This window comes from Lissotriton vulgaris, chromosome 1_1 (genome assembly GCF_964263255.1).
Source record: "Lissotriton vulgaris chromosome 1_1, aLisVul1.2, whole genome shotgun sequence".
In the NCBI taxonomy this organism is placed as follows: domain Eukaryota; kingdom Metazoa; phylum Chordata; class Amphibia; order Caudata; family Salamandridae; genus Lissotriton; species Lissotriton vulgaris.
In genome coordinates this window covers 914,063,269-914,083,109 of record NC_141685.1, presented here as the reverse complement: position 1 = coordinate 914,083,109, position 19,841 = coordinate 914,063,269, and the positions used below count along the sequence as shown (strand labels likewise).

Here is a 19,841-nt window from a genome sequence, read left to right as displayed (position 1 = left end):
CACACACACAGACAGAGCCACACACACGGACAGAGCCACACACACACACACACACACACAGACAGAGCCACACACACACACACACACAGACAGAGCCACACACACACAGACACAGACAGAGCCACACACACACACACACACACACACACAGACAGAGCCACACACAGACAGAGCCACACAGACAGAGCCACACACACACCGAGCCACACACACACCGAGCCACACACACACACCAAGCCAGACAGAGCCACACAGACAGAGCCACACCCACACACACACACACAGACAGAGCCACAGACACACAGAGCCACACACACACACACAGACAGAGCCACACACACACACACACACACAGACAGAGCCACACAGACACAGACACAGACAGAGACAGAGCCACACACAGACACAGACAGAGACATAGCCACACACACAGAGACAGAGCCACGCAGACAGAGCCACACACACGCCGACAGTCACACACACGCAGACAGAGCCACACACACACGCAGACAGAGCCACACACACACGCAGACAGAGCCACACACACACACACGCAGACAGAGCCACACACACACGCATACAGAGCCACACACACGCATACAGAGCCACACACACACGTAGACAGAGCCACACACACACACATGCAGACCGAGACACACACACACACACACAGACACACACACACACACACACACACACACAGACAGAGCCACACACACACAGACAGAGCCACACACAGACAGAGCCACACACACACCGAGCCACACACACACCGAGCCACACACACACCCAGCCACACACACACCAAGCCACACACACACACAGACAGAGCCACACACACACACAGAGACACACACACACACACACAGAGACACACACACAGAGACACACACACACACACACACAGAGACACACACACACACACACACACACACACACACACACAGACAGGGCCACACGGACACAGACAGAGCCACACACACACACAGCCACACACAGACAGAGCCACACACAGAGACACACACACAGAGACACACACACAGAGACACACACACACACACACAGAGAGACACACACACACACAGAGACACACACACAGAGCCGCACACACAGAGCCGCACACACAGAGACACACACACACAGACACACACACACAGACAGAGCCACACACACACACACACAGACAGAGCCACACACAGACAGAGCCACACACACACCGAGCCACACACACACCCAGCCACACACACACCAAGCCACACACACACACAGACAGAGCCACACAGACAGAGCCACACACACACACAGAGACACACACACACACACACACAGACAGAGCCACACACACACACAGAGACACACACACAGAGCCGCACACACAGAGCCGCACACACAGAGCCGCACACACAGAGCCGCACACACAGAGCCGCACACACAGAGCCGCACACACAGAGCCGCACACACAGAGCCGCACACACAGAGCCGCACACACAGAGCCGCACACACAGAGCCGCACACACAGAGCCGCACACACAGAGCCGCACACACAGAGCCGCACACACAGAGCCGTACACACACACACACACAGACGGAGCCACACACACACACAGCCACACACACACACAGCCACACACACACACAGCCACACACACACACAGCCACACACACACACAGCCACACACACACACAGCCACACACACACAGCCACACACACACAGCCACACACACACAGCCACACACACACAGCCACACACACACAGCCACACACACACACACACACACACACACACACACACACACACACACACACACACACACACACACACACACACACAGAGCCACACACACAGAGCCCTACACACACAGAGCCCAACACACACCCACACACACACAGAGGCACACACAGAGAGCCACACACACACAGACGGAGCCACACACACACACACAGACGGAGCCACACACACACACACAGACGGAGGCACACACACACACATACAGAGCCACACACACACACAGACAGAGCCACACAGACAGAGCCACACACACACACACACACACACACAGACGGAGCCACACACACACACACACACACAGACAGAGCCACACACACACACACACACACAGACAGAGCCACACACACACAGACAGAGCCACACACACACAGACACAGACAGAGCCACACACACACACACACACACACACACACACACACACACACACACACACACACAGACAGAGCCACACACACACAGACAGAGCCACACACACACAGACAGAGCCACACACACACCGAGCCACACACACACCGAGCCACACACACACACCAAGCCACACACAGACAGAGCCACACAGACAGAGCCACACCCACACACACACAGACAGACAGAGCCACAGACACACAGAGCCACACACACACACACACAGACAGCCACACACACACACACACACACACACACACAGACAGAGCCACACAGACACAGACACAGACAGAGACAGAGCCATACACAGACACAGACAGAGACATAGCCACACACACAGAGACAGAGCCACGCAGACAGAGCCACACACACGCCGACAGTCACACACACGCAGACAGAGCCACACACACACGCAGACAGAGCCACACACACACGCATACAGAGCCACACACACACACACGCATACAGAGCCACACACACACGTAGACAGAGCCACACACACACACATGCAGACCGAGACACACACACACACACAGACAGAGACACACACACACACACACACACACACAGACAGAGCCACACACACACACACACAGACAGAGCCACACACAGACAGAGCCACACAGACAGAGCCACACACACAGAGCCACACACACACCGAGCCACACACACACCGAGCCACACACACACCGAGCCACACACACACCCAGCCACACACACACCAAGTCACACACACACACAGACAGAGCCACACAGACAGAGCCACACACACACACAGAGACACACACACAGAGACACACACACAGAGACACACACACACACACACACACACAGAGACACACACACACACACATACACACACACACACACACACACACACACACACACACACAGACAGGGCCACACGGACACAGACAGAGCCACACACACACACACAGCCACACACAGACAGAGCCACACACACAGACAGACCACACACACACACACACACACACACACAGACAGACCCACACACACACACACACACAGACAGACCCACACACACACACACACACACACACAGACCCACACACACACAGACAGACCCACACACACAGACCCACACACACACAGACAGACCCACACACAGACCGACAGGGCCACACACACAGACCGAGGCACAGAAAACCGATCACAAGGATGGAACAGAGGCACAGAAAACCCGATCACAAGGAGGGAACAGAGGCACAGAAAATCCGATCCCACGGAAGGAACAGAGGTCCGAAAAAAACGGATCACAAGCAGGGAACAGAGGCAGAGAAAAGAGATCACAAGGAGGTAACAGAGGCCCTCTCTCTGTCCAAGCCCTCGCCATCCTGTGCTAGTGGCCTCGCTCGGTTCTTGTCATGTATGGTGGTCTCTCTCTGTCCTCTCTGCCCGGTACACGTGGCCTCTTTTGGTCCTTGTCTCGTGCAGGTGGCCTCACTCTGTCAATGCCCTGGGCAAGAGACTTCTTTATATAACTTGCCTGTGCAGGTGCCCAGACCTTGTTACTACCCTGTGAAGGTGGCCTCTCTCCGATACTGCCCTGTGCAGCGCCTCTGTCCCTCCCCCGACCCCCCACTGCTCCCTTCTCTCTCCCCTGTGTCTGGCTGCAGGCGCTCTCCCCACCCCGTGGCCCTCTGAGCTGGATCTTCTGAGGCTAACATCAAGCAGCTCCCTCCGGTCTTCCCTTCACCCCTCGCACACAGAAAGATCGCCATCAACGGTCTGATCTCGACGAGGGAGCTAAGAGCCAAGCCGAGTAGGCAAGAGCCAAAACGGGAGCGCCTTCGGCAGCCAGATCATGGACGTAGTGACGACGTAGCGAACATATGGCGTCAGGCAGGCGAGGCAAGAAATAGATTTATGTACGCATTTCCTTTGCACAGCCCGTCTCTGCACCGAGCAGCAACCGCAAGGCCAACCTGAGCTTGTGCACTTTCAAGCCCTTTGTTGGCGCGGGAGTGCACAAAGCTGAAGTTCCAATGCGCACAAGAGCAGCGCGATAAAGGCTAAGCCAGAGTTCCGAGACGTGGGAAAATAGCGCGATAAAGATAAACAGCCAAAAACAGAAAACAGCAATAAATTGATTAAGTCTCACAGGAACTTCAGAAAAAGACAAGGTTTTCAGCACCACAGGCAGTCTATGAACTGCCACATTTCACCCAGCTTTTAGTGCAATCAGGAGACATACAGCCAGATTCATGAAGCAAAATTGCGATCGCAATAGCTGCGAATCAGCAATTGCGATATCAATTCGAAGAAAAGGAATTCATCACAGTGAAAAGTACAAAATTGCGATTTCGCTAAAGAATAAATGCGAGTTCGCAAAGTAATTCGCAGAATCCAGGAAGAAGCCCTTTAGCGATTCTGAAATTGCGAGAAACCATGGATTCTGCGAATTAATGTGCGAAATTGCAAAATAATCGCAATCGCTATTCAAGAAAACTCGCAAAATGCGAAAAAGCCGAAAATCGCTATTAGCGACGCGAAATTTAAGGAGAACCCAAACCAGGTGGTAACCATGAAGGAAAAAAAAATAAAAATACATTCCTAACAAACTACCCACAGGTGCAGGCCTGACCAAACACACTTAAGGATACGCAGCTGGAGCATGAGGACTCTCACAATGCCAGGACTCTACATGGTGGTCAGGCGGCGAAGGCTTCAGCGAGCAGCACGGAGCAGACGCAGGATACAGGAGCGAATATTCCGCCAGCGGATCACCCTACTGGGCCAAACTGCAGAGCAAATCTACTCCAAGTACCGCCTGAATGGGGCAATCATCACTAAGCTGATCCGGGACCTAGACCCCCGATGCAACACCCAACAAGGAGGACCAATGCCGTGCCCACCCATGTCCAGATCTTGTGCAGCCTGCACCTACTGGCCTCCGTAAGCTTCCAGGGGATAGTCGCTGTGGCAGGGGGGATATCCCAGAGCATCATGTCCCGCTGCCTAAGGAGTTTCCTGGAGGCAATGCTGACCCGGCTAAACCATTACATCACATTCCCAACCACCCAACAGGACTCGATTCAAACCAAGCTGGATTTCTACAACATTGCACACTTCCCCCAAGTAATTGGATGCATAGACTGTACCCACATCTGCCCACCTGCACAAACAGAATACATGTACCGGAACCGCAAGATCCATCACTCCCTGAATATTCAGATGGTGTGCAACGCTAAGACAATCATCACGGACATAGTGGCACAATACCCGGGGAGCACACATGACTCATTCATATTCCGGCACTGCGGCATGCACACACGACTGGCCAGGGGAGACTTTGGCGAAGGACACCTTCTAGGTAAGTACACATGTCACTAAATGGTACATTGTCACCATGTTGCTGCGCAGAACAGGCACTCACCCTTTGCTCCTTTCATTCAGGTGACAGCGCCTACGGTCTCCGTGAGTACCTCCTCAACCCATACCTCAACCCTGCCACACCACAGCAACGGCGTTACAATGCTGCACACATCCGCACTAGAAATTGCATTGAGAGGACATTTGGCCTTTTGTAGAGCCGCTTCCGCATACTGCACATGACTGGTGGGGCCCTTAAATACGAGCCTGAGGTCTGCTGCCGCATCGTGGCCGTGTGTGCAATACTCCACAACATTGCTACCAAGCGCAGGATACCTGTAGAGATATCTGGCAGTGAGTTCGAAGGGGACAACCGCCCACCTGCACATGCGCGTCATGCACGCGGGGAAACTCCAGCTGAAGGACACAGACGGCGCAACCAAATCACAATGAACTGTTTCTAGTGCACCCTCTCCCCTCACCCAACACTTCACTCATGCATGACAATAGAAATAATGACATGAGTCTGATGTACTGTTATTGAATATATATTATTGTTTTTTGCACAATAATATAGCATTATTTTCTAAAGAAACATTTGAGGTGTATTGCGTCATACATCTCCTGATTTGTTAGTGGGCATGCTTTTCTCATCAACATGTCCCTGCAGGATGAGCATAAATGTCATTGGCGCCTCCGGCCCGAAGCTCCGAGTCGCCTCTCGACCTCTTCCTCCGGATTCGCACGTGATGCCGCAGTGGGCCTGCTGCTGCGGCGTGGAACACTAACCGGTGGCAAAGAAAGGCTGCTGTGGCTAGATGTTCCCTCACTAGCGTCGTCCCCTCCTGCCTGGCCGTGACCAGTTGCCTGCAGGGGCTGACCTGCAGTGGTTGCCTGCTCAAGTGCCCGTGCCACGTCCTGGCAGCATTGGACCATCTGGATTTGCATGGCCAATGATCTACGGGACAGCTGGGATGTTGCGTTGCCAATTAAATAATTGGAGCGCGTGTACGCCGAGAGGCGTGTTAGGAGCTGGCGGTGCCGGGTGAGGTCCCGCTGGCTCAGCATGGCCTCAGTGTTTGCCTCCACAGTTGTGGTCATTCGGTCCATCCGGCCGGACAGCTGGCCAACATTCCTGGCTGTATTGTGCAGCTGTAGATGAATTGCTGCAAGGTGTTGTGCCTGTTATTGGTGGACGCGCAGCATGCGGAGCTCTATTGAAAGACCCGGCACGTGCACAGTCATCCCCCTCCTGCCGGCGCGTGGTGTACTTTGGCGCTGCTGCCTGACCTGTCCGCTGGACTGGGTGGGCACAGTAGGTGTGCGTTGTGTTGTTGGCCTGGCGGCTGCTGGTATTGCCGATGCCACTGGCATGGGTCTGACAGTTGGCGATGGTGGTGCGCCTGTTGTCGCTGGCGTTGCAGGTGGTGGTAAGGCTGCTGGCGCTTGCCCTGATGGACCTGGTTGTGTGGATGGATGTGCATCAACCTCAGAATCCTCATGAGTATCGTCAATTTGCACCCCCTCACTGTCGCTGCTGGTGTTTTCAGCGCCACCTGTGATGTAAAGTGGACGTTGATTAATTACATGTATCTTTCACATGGAAGGTTGCTACATGTATGCAGGCTAGCATTCCCTGACTGGCTGTTGGATTGACTCTATTAGGACATATCTGGCTGTATGGGGCTGAATGTAAATTGTGGTCAGACTACATGTCCCACAATGCAATAGGGATATTCTGCTGTGCATGGGCTGCATGACTGGGGTTTCTTATGGGTAGCTCTAGGGTCATGGCCATTGTTAGGGGACAGGGTCGCAGTCGCATGGCACTTACCTTGGCTTTCTTGGGTGGGTCGGCAGGAATCCAGCCGGGTTACCCCCACGCATGCCTCAGGTTGCAATGTGTCCTCAACGATGTCCTCCAATGGGGTGTTGGGACTGTTGGCTCTCCCCCTCCTGTTGCAAGGCGCTCACCCAGCCTCTCGGCGACCCTCTCCTTGGCAAGACCTCGGAGGGCGTAACACCTCTTCTTGAGATCGTCGATTGATCTCTGGATAACTCCAACTGAATTTACTTTTGCGCGAATGCGCAACCAAAGTCGCCTTTTGTCGGCCTCTGGCACCCTCCTGGAGTCCTTCTCGAACAGTCTGTCATGATCTTTACAGACTCCCTCAATCAGATGTTCAAGCTCCTGTTCGGAGAATTTAATTTTTCGCTTTCTCCCTGCGGAACTGGCCCCTGCTTCTTCCTGTGACATTGCTGCAGTGGGGTGTATCCTTTTTCAAAGCTGGAGGTGGTTTAGAGTGGAGCTCTGGGCAGTGCTGCTTCCAAATCAGCCTCAGTATTCAGAATGAGGAAGGGAACTGGCTGCTTCCTGGCTGTGATGTCATCACTGTGCTCGAAATGCGACTTTCCGTTTTTGCGATTTCGCTATTAGCGAGATCGCAATTTGCGATCTCGCTAATAGCGAGATCGCAATTTCAACACGGAAATTGTTCGATTTTGCAATTATTCTGCGATTTTGGAAAAATCGCAATCGGCTTTTGCAGCCGAATGCAAATCGCTATTTTTTCTCGCAGATTTTCATGAATCCCTTTATGCAAATTCTAAATTGCAATTCGGTAATAATGGCAATTTAGAATTCGCAGAAAATGGTTTTCATGAATCTGGGGGATAGTTTGGAACAGACTCACAATCAGCTCATCGACCGGATCACATAACAGTTTTGTGTTGGAGGCATTTTAATTTATTCCACATTCAAATAAGGTAGACGAAAAACTAGTTACATAACTTGCCTTCTAAGTTTAAGGCATTGCTTCACCTAAGGAAATAATGTTTTCTGGGGAACTCTATTTTTCTACTGTTCTTCATTCCCTCATTTACTGCAATTAGAAACATTCTGACTCAGGTTTGATGCACTAAATAAATTGCTGTATAATTATGATAATATATATGGTTCTGGTCAAAACTCTGTCATCATTGAAATAAAATAACCCTTTCTAACTATACCACTCCTCTACCCCGCTTACCTCATCTCATACCTATTTTACTATTCAGAGCTCCCAAACAAGCCTTTCTAAACCCTTCCCTCTGACACTTCCCCCCCCCATCTCCTGTTTACTCATCCCAAAGCTCCTCCTACTGCTATGAGCTCCAAAAAAAAGCATTTGCAATGCAATAGGTCTAGCATTTGCGAGAGTTTGAGCTATTGTCATTATAAATGACAATGCCTTTTATTTATGTGCTTTGAAACCTGCAAGTGATGCGTAAACATACACTTTGTACTTGTAGGTCTTGCTTACAAGAAGGAAGGATGGCAGTAAAAGAGGCGCTATTGCTGCCAGCCTTACTTCTCGTAAACAACTAGAAGTACAAAGTGCGTGTTTACGCTGCACGTTTCCAAAACACATAAAAAAGACATCGTCATTTACAATGCCAATAGTTCAAACTCTCGCAAATGCGAGACCTATTGCATTGTAACTGCTTGTTTTTGTTCAGGAACATTACATTACATAACGTTACATTTGAAGGTTTTTGTTTTTTGTATAGGCGTGGGGTGATTAGGCTATTTTTGCTCAGAATTACAGGATGTTGAGCCAAAGCCTAGACTTGAACCCGGCTCCCTCAGTTCCATAGTCAGCAGCTTTGGTTATACCGCCGCACACTCTCCCCTATTGGCATCTGAGTATGAGTCACAGTTTTCGATTGTACGGGGTTGGTTGACAGGAGGGACATGATCCATTTGACCGCCTTGCTTCTGTTTTTGCTTTTCAGGGAGGTGGTGTGTCTTTCCCTGACATGCCTGGGAGGAAGCACTCCACCACAGTGTGTGCACTCAGGGCTTTAAGTGGGCCGGGTCTGAGCACCAGCAGTTTTTTTAACCCTGTGCATGCTGATGACTGCCCCCGTCCGTCATGCAGCACGGTGGGCGTGTGCCGATGACGGCTGGGGGCCGTCATGAACCCGCCCACTCTTTAGAAGTGCCGCACAGGCGCAGAATCGCGGCCGCATGCAAGGGGTTAATGGGGCCTCGAAACGGGTCTCTATCGGGCTCTGTTTTGTGCCCTGGCACAGGCGGACCGTTTTTTTCTCCAGACTGCAGTGACAGCAGGCACATCGATGTGCGCGTGGGGAAAGTTGTGGAGAAAGGGAAATCCTTTAAAGAGAGTAATTTTCTCTCTGGATTTTCCTTCTCTTTTTTCAAACTCGGGAGCAGCAACATTGTCGTGGTGTCACCTGGGCTTAAGTGGAAGTTTTTTCAATATTATATACAAGGCCATAGTTGCTGCTTATTTATTTTATCCAACTAGCAACCATTGACAAAGCCAATAGCCCTGACTTGTAGGTATGATGTGACTTGTATCATATATCTGGATGTAATGACGGGACCAGCAAAATACAAGGTGGGCGGCACACTGCTAAACACAGATTTTTAGCTTAGGTGTTTTTAAGCCACAGCCTTAATTACATTGACCACTCCCCTTTGAGAGACCGCCCAGTTTTTGTATCCCACTTAAAGCCCTGTGTGCACTAATGCTCTGCTTCCCCCAATCTTGCAAATCCAAGCTACTATTCTTGCTGCCAGCCAGAGATTCCTAAAAGAAGCAACCGGATAATGACACGATGCCTTTGCAGCACAGGATTACCTAAATCCTACAAATCCTTGGTGTTTACTTTGAAATCCGCAGTAAAAAATCTAGTTGCAATAGAACAATATCCCGTGATGGATGTTAACTGTAAATTGTTTTCTGCTGTTTTGTATGTGTCATTTAAATGAGCAAAAGTGTGTTTTTATATCTCATGTTTTTGTGTTCGCTCACCTTTTTTTGTAGTTCGTTAAGGGTCTTCTGTGCTTTCCTTATCGTTTTGAGTTTCACTTGCAAAGCCGACCACAAACTCCTTCCTAGTGAGCCACCTTTTTATTATTAACCCTTTCACGAACCCTTTCACCGGTCGGCTTCTAAGGACCATTCACACTTGAATGGTCGTGCTACTTGCACATATCATTTACATCCTGTACTAGTTGTTCTGGTTCAATGAGGGGGTGGGGGGTAGGGGCTGGAGCACTGACTCAGCAAAGAGCTATTGACATACATTTAGACTTCTCCTTTTGAAAAATGTGTCTCACGGAGTACCCAGTTTTAATACCTCTAATTCAGACAGGCATTGGTAAAGCCAATTGGTCTTGCATGAGAGCTTTGTTGTAGAGCAGCGCAAGTGCTTTGCAGTGTGTCAAACTAATTTATAGAAGCTTTGTAGCCACACTGCAAAGCATCCGCGCTACTGTACAACATGGCTACAAAACATTGCCAACACCAGTAGCTCTCACAGTCAAGACCTATTCGCTTTCCCAATGCTTGTTAATATTTTCTTGTATTCATTTCCTCATTTCCTAAAGTATAAGTCGTTAGCACGCAAAAGCCCTAGTAAAAGGGTTATATTGAAAAAAAAACACTGGTGTAAGCAATGTATTAAAAATTGGGTGAGAACATATGAGTGTACACAGAGAACATGTCTAAAGGGTAAAGGATTTCATGGCGGCTGGGCTTCCAAATCAAAAGATGGCATTCTTGTAGAGTTCGTGTTGCTTGATATTTTGTTTTGACAGTAAATCAATCAATCAGGATTTATAATGCACAGCTTATTTGAACAGCCAGGTCTTGAGGGCCATTTGGAATTCCGGAAGTGGTGTTATGGTCCGGAGTTGCGTGGGAAACTGTTCCAGGTTTTACTGGAATGTTGGAGGAGGAGCGTCCTCAACTTCTGCTTCGGTGAATGTGGGGAGTATGCTCAAGTGAGAGGGAGGAAAAACCTAGTCTTCTCGATGGTTGGTGGAAGTTCAGGCAGTGGTTAATAATGCGGGTGGGTCCTTGGTTGTGTAGAGCCTTGTGTGTGTGGGTCAGCAGCTTAAATTTTCATCTCTTCTGTACAAGGAGACAGTGGAGTTGCCTGAAGTGGTGTGTGATGTGGGTTTGTCAGGTTAGGTCGAGGATGAGTGGGTGGTGTGTTCCATATGGTCTGAGGTCTCTGTAGGAGGTGGCGATGATTCCTACATAGAGAGCATTGCAATAGTCCAGGCAGCTGGTGATGAGGGCTTGTGTCACTGTGCATCTTGTTTATAGGGGGAGTGTTAGACGGACCGGGAGGGTCGGCCGAGGTTACGGGGAGAGGTCTCCAGGGAGAGCCGTCTCCAACGACTGTACAGATAAGTAACTTCCCCCCCACAGACGGACACCACACAAGGTTGAAGGTTAACGAGACTTTATATGCAATGCTTAGGTTACGAGGATGGATACAAGGAGGTCTGGACTCAGGGGTCCCCTCGGTTCTAGTCTCTGGTTTAGGAAAGGGGTAGCGGGACAGTCTTAGTTACCAATGAGTACAAAATAGCTCTCAATCCTCGAGCTCGGCGTTCTAGATGATCGGGCCGTGGAGGAGCCAAGCAGGTCCCGAGATGGATGAAGGAAGGACGACGGTCCGCGGCGGAGCCTGCAGGTCCCGGTGGAAGATGACGGTTACAACGGTCCGCGGCCACGCCAGCAGGTCCCGACGACGATGAAGGATGAAGGTTACGACGGCTGTGGCAGCGCCAACAGGCAGGACGATGGTGCACAGGACAGAGCTATGGCAGCGCCAGTAGTCCGTCCAGGATGAGTTCCTCTTTACGTCTCTCGACTCCAAGATACAACTGCCTTCCTGCTCTGGAGCTGCCCCAGTTATAGGGCTGGCGTGCTTTGATGTCCGGACCCTCGCACTTGGAGGTCGGGAGGTCCGGGATGGGGGAGTCCAGACACCCAGCAGGGGGGTGGAGCCAGCGCCCGGGGAGGCGATGGGCGAGCGGCACTTGGTGGGGGAGAGCCATCGGCACCTCTTTCTCCCATTGACTTGCCAAGTAGCCCGCTCACCTCCTGGGTGGAGGGTGGTGCCGGAATGTCTGAGGCCGGGCCAGGCCCAGGGTTGAGGTCGATCGGGGGCCAGGCGGCCTCGTGGTGGAGTGTCCAAGATGGCGCCCCAGGCTGGGCGCGTGGGCCGGCAGTGGATCGGACCCTCGAGGTCGGCAGGCTCGAGGGCAGGGGTCCCTGAGGGGACGGAGGACGTGCAATGGTGGTGTGTGGTACTTGCGGGACTGGGCTCAGGCCTGGTTGGGCCGGGGGAGAGCGGCCCTTCATGTGGCCTGTCCAACAGGGAGACACTTGAAGATCTTACGTAGCATGAGCAAAGTGAGTAAGCAGGTGGAGGAGACTGCATTGATCTGTGATTTCATGGTGAGCTTGTTCTCAATGATGATTCTGAGGTTTCTGGCATGGTCGGAGTGAAGGGTGCAGGTCCAAGGTCTAATGGCCACCATGAGTCCTTCCATGTATTGCTGCTGTTGCCCAAGAGCCGTACTTCCGTCTTGTCTGTGTTCAGTTGCAGGCAGTTTTTCTTCATCCAGTCTTTAAAGTTTGTCATGGATCTTTGGAAGTTGGTTATGGTGGGGGTGGAGTCGTCGGTGAGTGAGAGGATGAGTTGGTTGTCATCCTATGCGTTGAAGAGTGTGGGGCTGAGGGATGAGCCCTGGGGGACACTGAAGATGATCTCCTTGGGTTCCGAGATGAAAGGTAGGAGGTGGATCCTCTGGGTTCTTCCGGTGAGGGAGGAGGTGATCAATCTGAGTGCGTCCCTTTGGATGCCAATGTGGTGGAGTCTTTTGATCAGCTTGTGGTTGGATACGGTGTTGAAGGCTGCAGAGAGGTCGAAGAGAATCAGAGCTGCTGTTTTTCCTCGGTCAAGGAGGGTTTGGATGTTGTCGGTAGCTGTGGTGCTTTCGGTGGTGTGATTGCTGCAGAAGCTGGATTGGGAGGCGTTGAGTATCTGTTTCTGCTCCAGTTGTGTCAGGAGTTGCTTGTTGATCTTTTCTAGTACCTTCGCTGGGAATGGGAGCAGTGAGATTGACAGGTAGTTTTCGAGTTCACTGGGGTCAGCGGAGGGTTTTTTGAGTTGTGGTTTGACTTCGGCATGTTTCCAGGCATCTGGAAATGTGGTGGTGGTGAGCGAACTGTTAAACAGGGTGGTGAGTTTCTGGGCGATCCTTTGGTTTCCAAGGGTGAAGATGTGGTGCGGGTATGGGGCTGCAGGCATTACTGAGTGAATGGATTTGATGGTGGAGGTGGTGTCCTAGGTGCAGAGGAGGTCCGAGATGATCAATCTGTGTTACGGATCAGTTGCTCAGTTGCGCTGGTGTCCTATCTGTTGAGGTAGATGGTTGGTGTGGGTTGGGGCTCCAAGTTTCTGTATATGCTTGTGATCTTGTCGTAGAAGAAATCTTTGATGTTGTCGCACAGCTCCTTTAAGGGTGTTATGTACTTTTTGCTGGCAGCCAGGTTGGAGAATTCCTTAACGATGTTGAAAAGTTCCATGGTGTTGGCGCTGGTTTTTCGCATGCAGCTAGGGCGGTCTTGTTTGTTGTCCTCAACAGGTGGTGGTAGAAGTTGAAAGAGGTCTTGAAGGCTTCCCTGTCTGAGGTGTCCTTACTGGCGTGCCATCTCCTCTCCAGCTGTTTGCTGACTTGTTTTGCTGTTCTGATGTGTGCCAGCTTGCCTTATTTGAGGCCAGTGTGTAATCTGAAGCTCTCTCGTCTGAGTTGCGACACCCTGGACCCGGCCTTTCAGTCTTCCAAGGACGATAACATGAGTACTGAACTTGATAATTTCAACACGTGTTATTTAAAGCATGAAAAGAAAATGTAATGGCAAGCCAGGGGCTAAAAACCAAGTAATATGCTATTATTAATGTTTCATCTAAGTCCATTCATTCATTCATTCATTCATTCATTCATTCATTCATTCATTCATCTAAGTCTATTACAAACCTCTCACTGCTCTTGGAAGACTGGTATAATCGTTAAGTGGTCACCAAATACAAGAAATGTGTGTCTTATACCTGATATGCTCTTGAGATAAATACTATATATCTTTATCTAAGGCCCTTGATTGCAGAGGCGTGGAGAACAATGTCTGGCCCTCAAAGTTTCTAAAAAATCATTGACTTCACTTAAAATTATTTTAGATAGTGCTTCATACTACCATTCAACATTTTCTAAGTGCCTCAGTCTTGGCAGATCTGGGGACTGAGGCACATAGTGTGTCAGATTTGCGACGATCACACAGTGGTGGGTTGCCAGGATTAACACCCCGTTGTCTTGTTTTTGAAGTTGTCAGTTCATCATCCCCTAGACCAGTGGTCTTCAAACTTCTTAATGCTGCGCCCCCCTACAAATCCTCAGCCCCCCCCCCCTCAATTGTTTCACAATTATTCTGCCAAATTGGCAATGTTTAAATATGTCTAAACATATTTAAACATTGCATTTAAGCCCTGTTTTCCCTTTTTACACATAATCCCAGTCAGGATATACATTTCAAAAGTTGTTAATGATGGCCCATTACAAGGTGGCTTCCTGCCACTCATGTTTTTAACACTTAAAGCAAAGCATGATGCTTCTCTTGGCCAGAGACTGGCACCTCACCTGAGCCCCCCAGTTTGAAGACCTCTGCCCTAGACCTTGTCTGGTCGTTGCCACCTGACTGAAGATAATCACACACTGTTTTCTAGGTGGATGCCGGGAATGACGCCCATGACTTGTTTTTAAAGTCGCCAATAGCCACCCCTACCCCTCATTTGTTGCAGGTCGCTCCACTGACTGCACAAGGTCACACAATGGAGTGTCATCCTACCAGTGACTGGAGCGACCACTGGCCACTGCAGGCCGCAGGGTAATAAGCTGTCGAGGCGCTGTCGGTCACTCTTGACCGATCTGCCCCATGGTGATGAGCCTGGCAATATTTGATGTGAAACACGTTTCAAGGCTAATTAAACTGAGTTTTAGTTTATAGTGTTTCGATCAGAAATAATTTTTCCTAGCCTGTAGAAAATGTGCACTGGATCCTATGAACAAAACCGAAAGAAACTGGCACAACCCACATTGGATATAGTTTCCAACCCCAACACGTCCTTATCATAACCCCATTGACCCACATCCTCTTGATCTTCCAGCCCAAATTCTCAAAACTAGTGAACCCCGGTCTCTGGCCTGTCAGTGTTCTTGTTATAGCGCAGCCTTGATATTGCTATAATATATGCTGATTGGTCACATGCGGGCAGAAAGACCTTGAGTTGCTTATCCAGATTGTTGAAGTTGCCTGATTGTGATATACCAGCACCCTCAAAATTAAATGATTGCCTGCAGCGTTCAAGGTGTTTATGGCCTTTTAATATTTGTGTTGCTACCACTTCTGTGCAGAGTTGGTACTGCGTATTCCAGGACCCAAACGTTTGTAATATTGCCCTTCGGATACTTTAAGTCCCTTAACATCTTTTAGGGTCTCTTCTTAGGACCTCTCGTTCAGGTCTCCTTGGTTTGTCTGCATTTTATTGTTGACATTGGCCACCTATTTTGTGGGAATGAAGTACCTAATTCTGCTGCTTGACTACATGATGCACAGAAAAATAGCAAATGGGGATCGATTACAGGCAAAGTATACAGCAAAGTGTGCAATTAAACTGAATTTTTATGGTGCGTTCTGTGACATCTTGGTATTGTCAGATTTTTCACCTAACATCAATGTAAGATAAATCCCAACAGTAGCGAATGAATACTGGAAGGAGAGAGTACGGCATTACAGTTAACACGCGGCCTGGGAATGTACAGAATCTGCCTTTCAGCTAGGTTTGTGATAATACCAAAACCATCTCATGCATAATGTAATGAAAGTGGCTTACTTAATGATGACAAGCTTTTTGCACTTTGTGTGCACGTGCAGCCAATCTCTATCTTTTTCGCCTGCTCCTTTCTACTGAAGTTAACGTCTGTCTGCTACTTGGAGAGATGCATAGGTTGTGGGAGTCTTTTGCCTTCTTACTGTCCTCAGGATCCTGCAGTTGGAGGGAAAACTATGGAATGTTTGGCCGGTGGGCTTATTGGAGCAGATGGCAAAGGGCGTGCATGCTCTGCGATAGTTTTGTGATAACTCTTCAAAGTCTCCAGCTACTGCGAAGCCCTTTCGAATGGATAACCAATAACCAAGAAGCGTGCAGCAGGATCCTTTAAGATTCTACCTGAATATTTATGTGCAAGCGCAGACTGTATTAATGGGCCTAGAGAATAAACCATCTATCACGGAGACTGTTCTTGTGCTTTTCGGGACACATTTGAAATATTTGACTCCCCTCCCCCCCCCCCCCCCCCCCCTTGCAACAAACACAGTTTGAAGGTTCCGTTTTATATCACCAATTACACATTTTCCAGTTACTAAAAATATGAATGAAGTTTAACTGAATATTTGAAAACGTAGCTGTGCTTTTCCAACATATCTTGAATTGTCCCTAACACTACTTTCTTTTCTTCTTTCCACAGGCATCACGCCACTCTTCTACAACTTGTTTGCACTTTACGATGTCCAAGCCAAAGTTTGGATCCCTCCAAACCATGTTTTTGAAATCAGCAAAGATTCAAACGTGATTCTGCATTTCCGTATGAGGTAGACATGTGTTGGTGTACTATTCTCTCGCTCAAGCTCTGATTTCTGACATATGCTTAGAGAGTGAAATGACCGGAGTGGCACCATTAATTACATCACCAACTTATTGGGGTGTCTTCATTATTTTCCAAGAGATCCTGGTTGGCCTGCTAATTTCTCAGTCCCAAGGCACATTTTCTCCTGAGAATGATCACAAACCATAATTCTCCGTCTGTGTAGAGCTTCCTAGTCATGCAAGAGGGTTTTGGTGTTTTAAAAAGAAGTAGACCTCAGACATTAGCAAGGTAATAAGTGAAATTTCTTTTTAGCACAAAAGAAAACACCAGGAGTCGCAAAGAAGTGCAAAGTAAAAAAAAAGTGCTTCGAAAAACAGCACCAATATGGGTTGCATTGAAGGAGCCTCGTGGGTGGTGTGGTAGATTGATAGGGGCGTTGAACTGCAGGGAAGTGCCACCATATCTTATCGAGAGATTAACTTTCTTTTCAGATTACCTTTAACAGCCTGGCAATAAGCCAAAATAGATTCCATAATTGTATTGTATTGCATTTATATAGCGCTTACTACCCCTGACGAGGCGTCGAAATGCCGTTGCTGCATAAGTGATAAAATATTGGAGCACAGCATTTTATGTCTTGGAACAATTTTGCTGATCTGAAATGACAGATGGCAACGAAAGTCAAATAATTTGAATGATCCTGTTTTATTCATTTTCACTGATTGAACACAGCCACTTAGGAGGATGCTCCAGCTGATATCTGTCTAGAGTTGTCAGGGTTTGTGGTTTTTAAGACCGCATGCAACAATACTACGGATGACATGCAGAATTTTGGAATACATTTTGCTGCATTTTACAACAGCGTCCAATCTCATTTTTCCTGGTTCTTAAATTTTATTTAAGGTTTAACAGTACCAAATTTGAACTGATATTGGCTTATTTAAAAATGTTTATCTGAGTATTTCTGGTCGTTATAAACCCAAGTACAGCATTTCTGACAAACCGCGGGTGAGGGTTGGCGTTGAGGTGTTCTGTCTGCAGGGGGGAAGACATAGAAGGTGGGAGCTATTGAACCTTCTGCCCTGCTGCACCACACTGCTTTCAAGCGTTCTTAAGGTGAATTACATGCTATTTAATCGACCAATAATATCCTAGCATAAACTGGGCGGAAAGTGTTGATGCTGAGAAACTGAGGCAGAGAAAGGGTACAGACAAAAATAAAATATTAACTTTTTATGCAATGAGTAGAGGGTCTCCCATAACGTTTACTTTGGTGATCTAAGATATAGCATGTATATAATCCGAACAAGGAACATCTGATGAATTATTGATGGTTACACAATGCTAAAGGAATTTGTTTAGGGGAAGGTCGATGCTTGTGAAGAGGCGAAAAGCGTCCAATCAGTGCTGCTTGCGGCTATCACTTCTATCTCTGGCATATTGCTGTTTTTTTCTAAGGATAGCGTTTCGGGATTGATTTGCATCTGAAGTAACCAGAGACAGACCTGAAAGCATCTCAAAGGCTTAAGTTTTTCAACGAATGGGCTCTCCTTAGCTGAGGTTACCACCATTATTGCAGATGGTAGTGAAATTGTATCCGTGGAACATCATGTAGCCTTGTCCTGGGGAGGAACAGACATAACGATGACCTGTTCATGGGAAAGATAGGCTTGCAACTCTCGTTAAAGGAGATTTGTTGTAATTGATATACTTTGAAATTCATATCAGCAACATGGTGTTTTTTTATGGAACAGAAAAATAACAAGCAAACACTGCGGAGACTGAGAATTGATCAGTGTAGCTTGAGACTTTAGGACACTGCTCTGTGACTGACCAGTAAGTGTACATAATCAATTTCAGAGTAGTTTCTCCCCCGCCCTTTTTCATGGAACAGTTACAGAGTCTTTAGTCAATATTCCCATCACCCCAGGCGTTATATAGTCAGACTAGGTCCTAGGACAGGGCAGAATGCCCTGCTCCGGAAGTGATCAGAAGTACTCTTCTCCATTGAGACTTGAAGTTTGATGCTTCCTAAATACCATAATATGGATGCACTTAATCAACTGAGCCTGAAACATTGGAATGCGAAACTAAATATGCTGTAAATCTGGGACAATCAGGATATGATCCCAATGTTTCAGACTCAGCCCTGGCTTCTGGCCTGGATGGCTCTGAGGCATCTTTGTTTCTCGTGTCCTGCTGGTGCCTGATACCAGTTGGCACACATGGGCTCAATACTTGAACCTCTAACTTCAATGGGCGCAGCATTAGGGTTGCTTCTTGAACAACATCTGTGTGTCGGACACAGTGATCCAGAACTTCAGTGGTGGATGAAGAATTCTACCTTGACTTGTGGCTGGCCTTTCTCCCTACCTACCCTATTTAGATCTAACAGTGGTTACTGAGGCATCAGTTCTAGGCTGGTGTGACCACCTGTATGAGGTGGAAATCTGCTCTGGAACATCTGTCCACATCATAGCCAGGTTGTCAGGTTGCAGGGTTTATTACCTGTTCTTCTGGGGGTGTCATCCCTGCACCACATCACACTTTTTTTTTGGGGGGGGGGGATCAAAACTACTGAGAGAATTTAAGGAGGGCAATCTCCAAAACTAAATTGATGGTATGGAAAAAGGGAACTAATGCTGGGGTCCACTGGGAGAGCTTTATGGCTCAGGCAGCATCACACTGGCATGTCTGGCACCGAGATGGAACCGGCACCCTGTACTGCTTCTGATAGCTATTGAAAAGTTTCTGGATACAGTTTGATGCCTGGGAGATTCAAAAGGTGAGGAATCTACAGG

The 19,841-nt window shown here is 48.7% G+C and overlaps 1 protein-coding gene across 2 annotated transcripts in view; it reads left to right on the top strand.

Moving 5' to 3' along the window:
• The window catches only part of TYK2 (tyrosine kinase 2), an 841,948-nt gene that overhangs the window by 311,228 nt on the left and 510,879 nt on the right, over positions 1 to 19,841 (top strand). For both annotated transcript variants that reach the window (XM_086959057.1, XM_086959053.1), the window contains exon 3: positions 16,921 to 17,044. In XM_086959057.1, the coding sequence (XP_086815183.1) occupies positions 16,921 to 17,044 (124 nt within the window). The remainder of the gene's footprint in view (positions 1 to 16,920; positions 17,045 to 19,841) is intronic.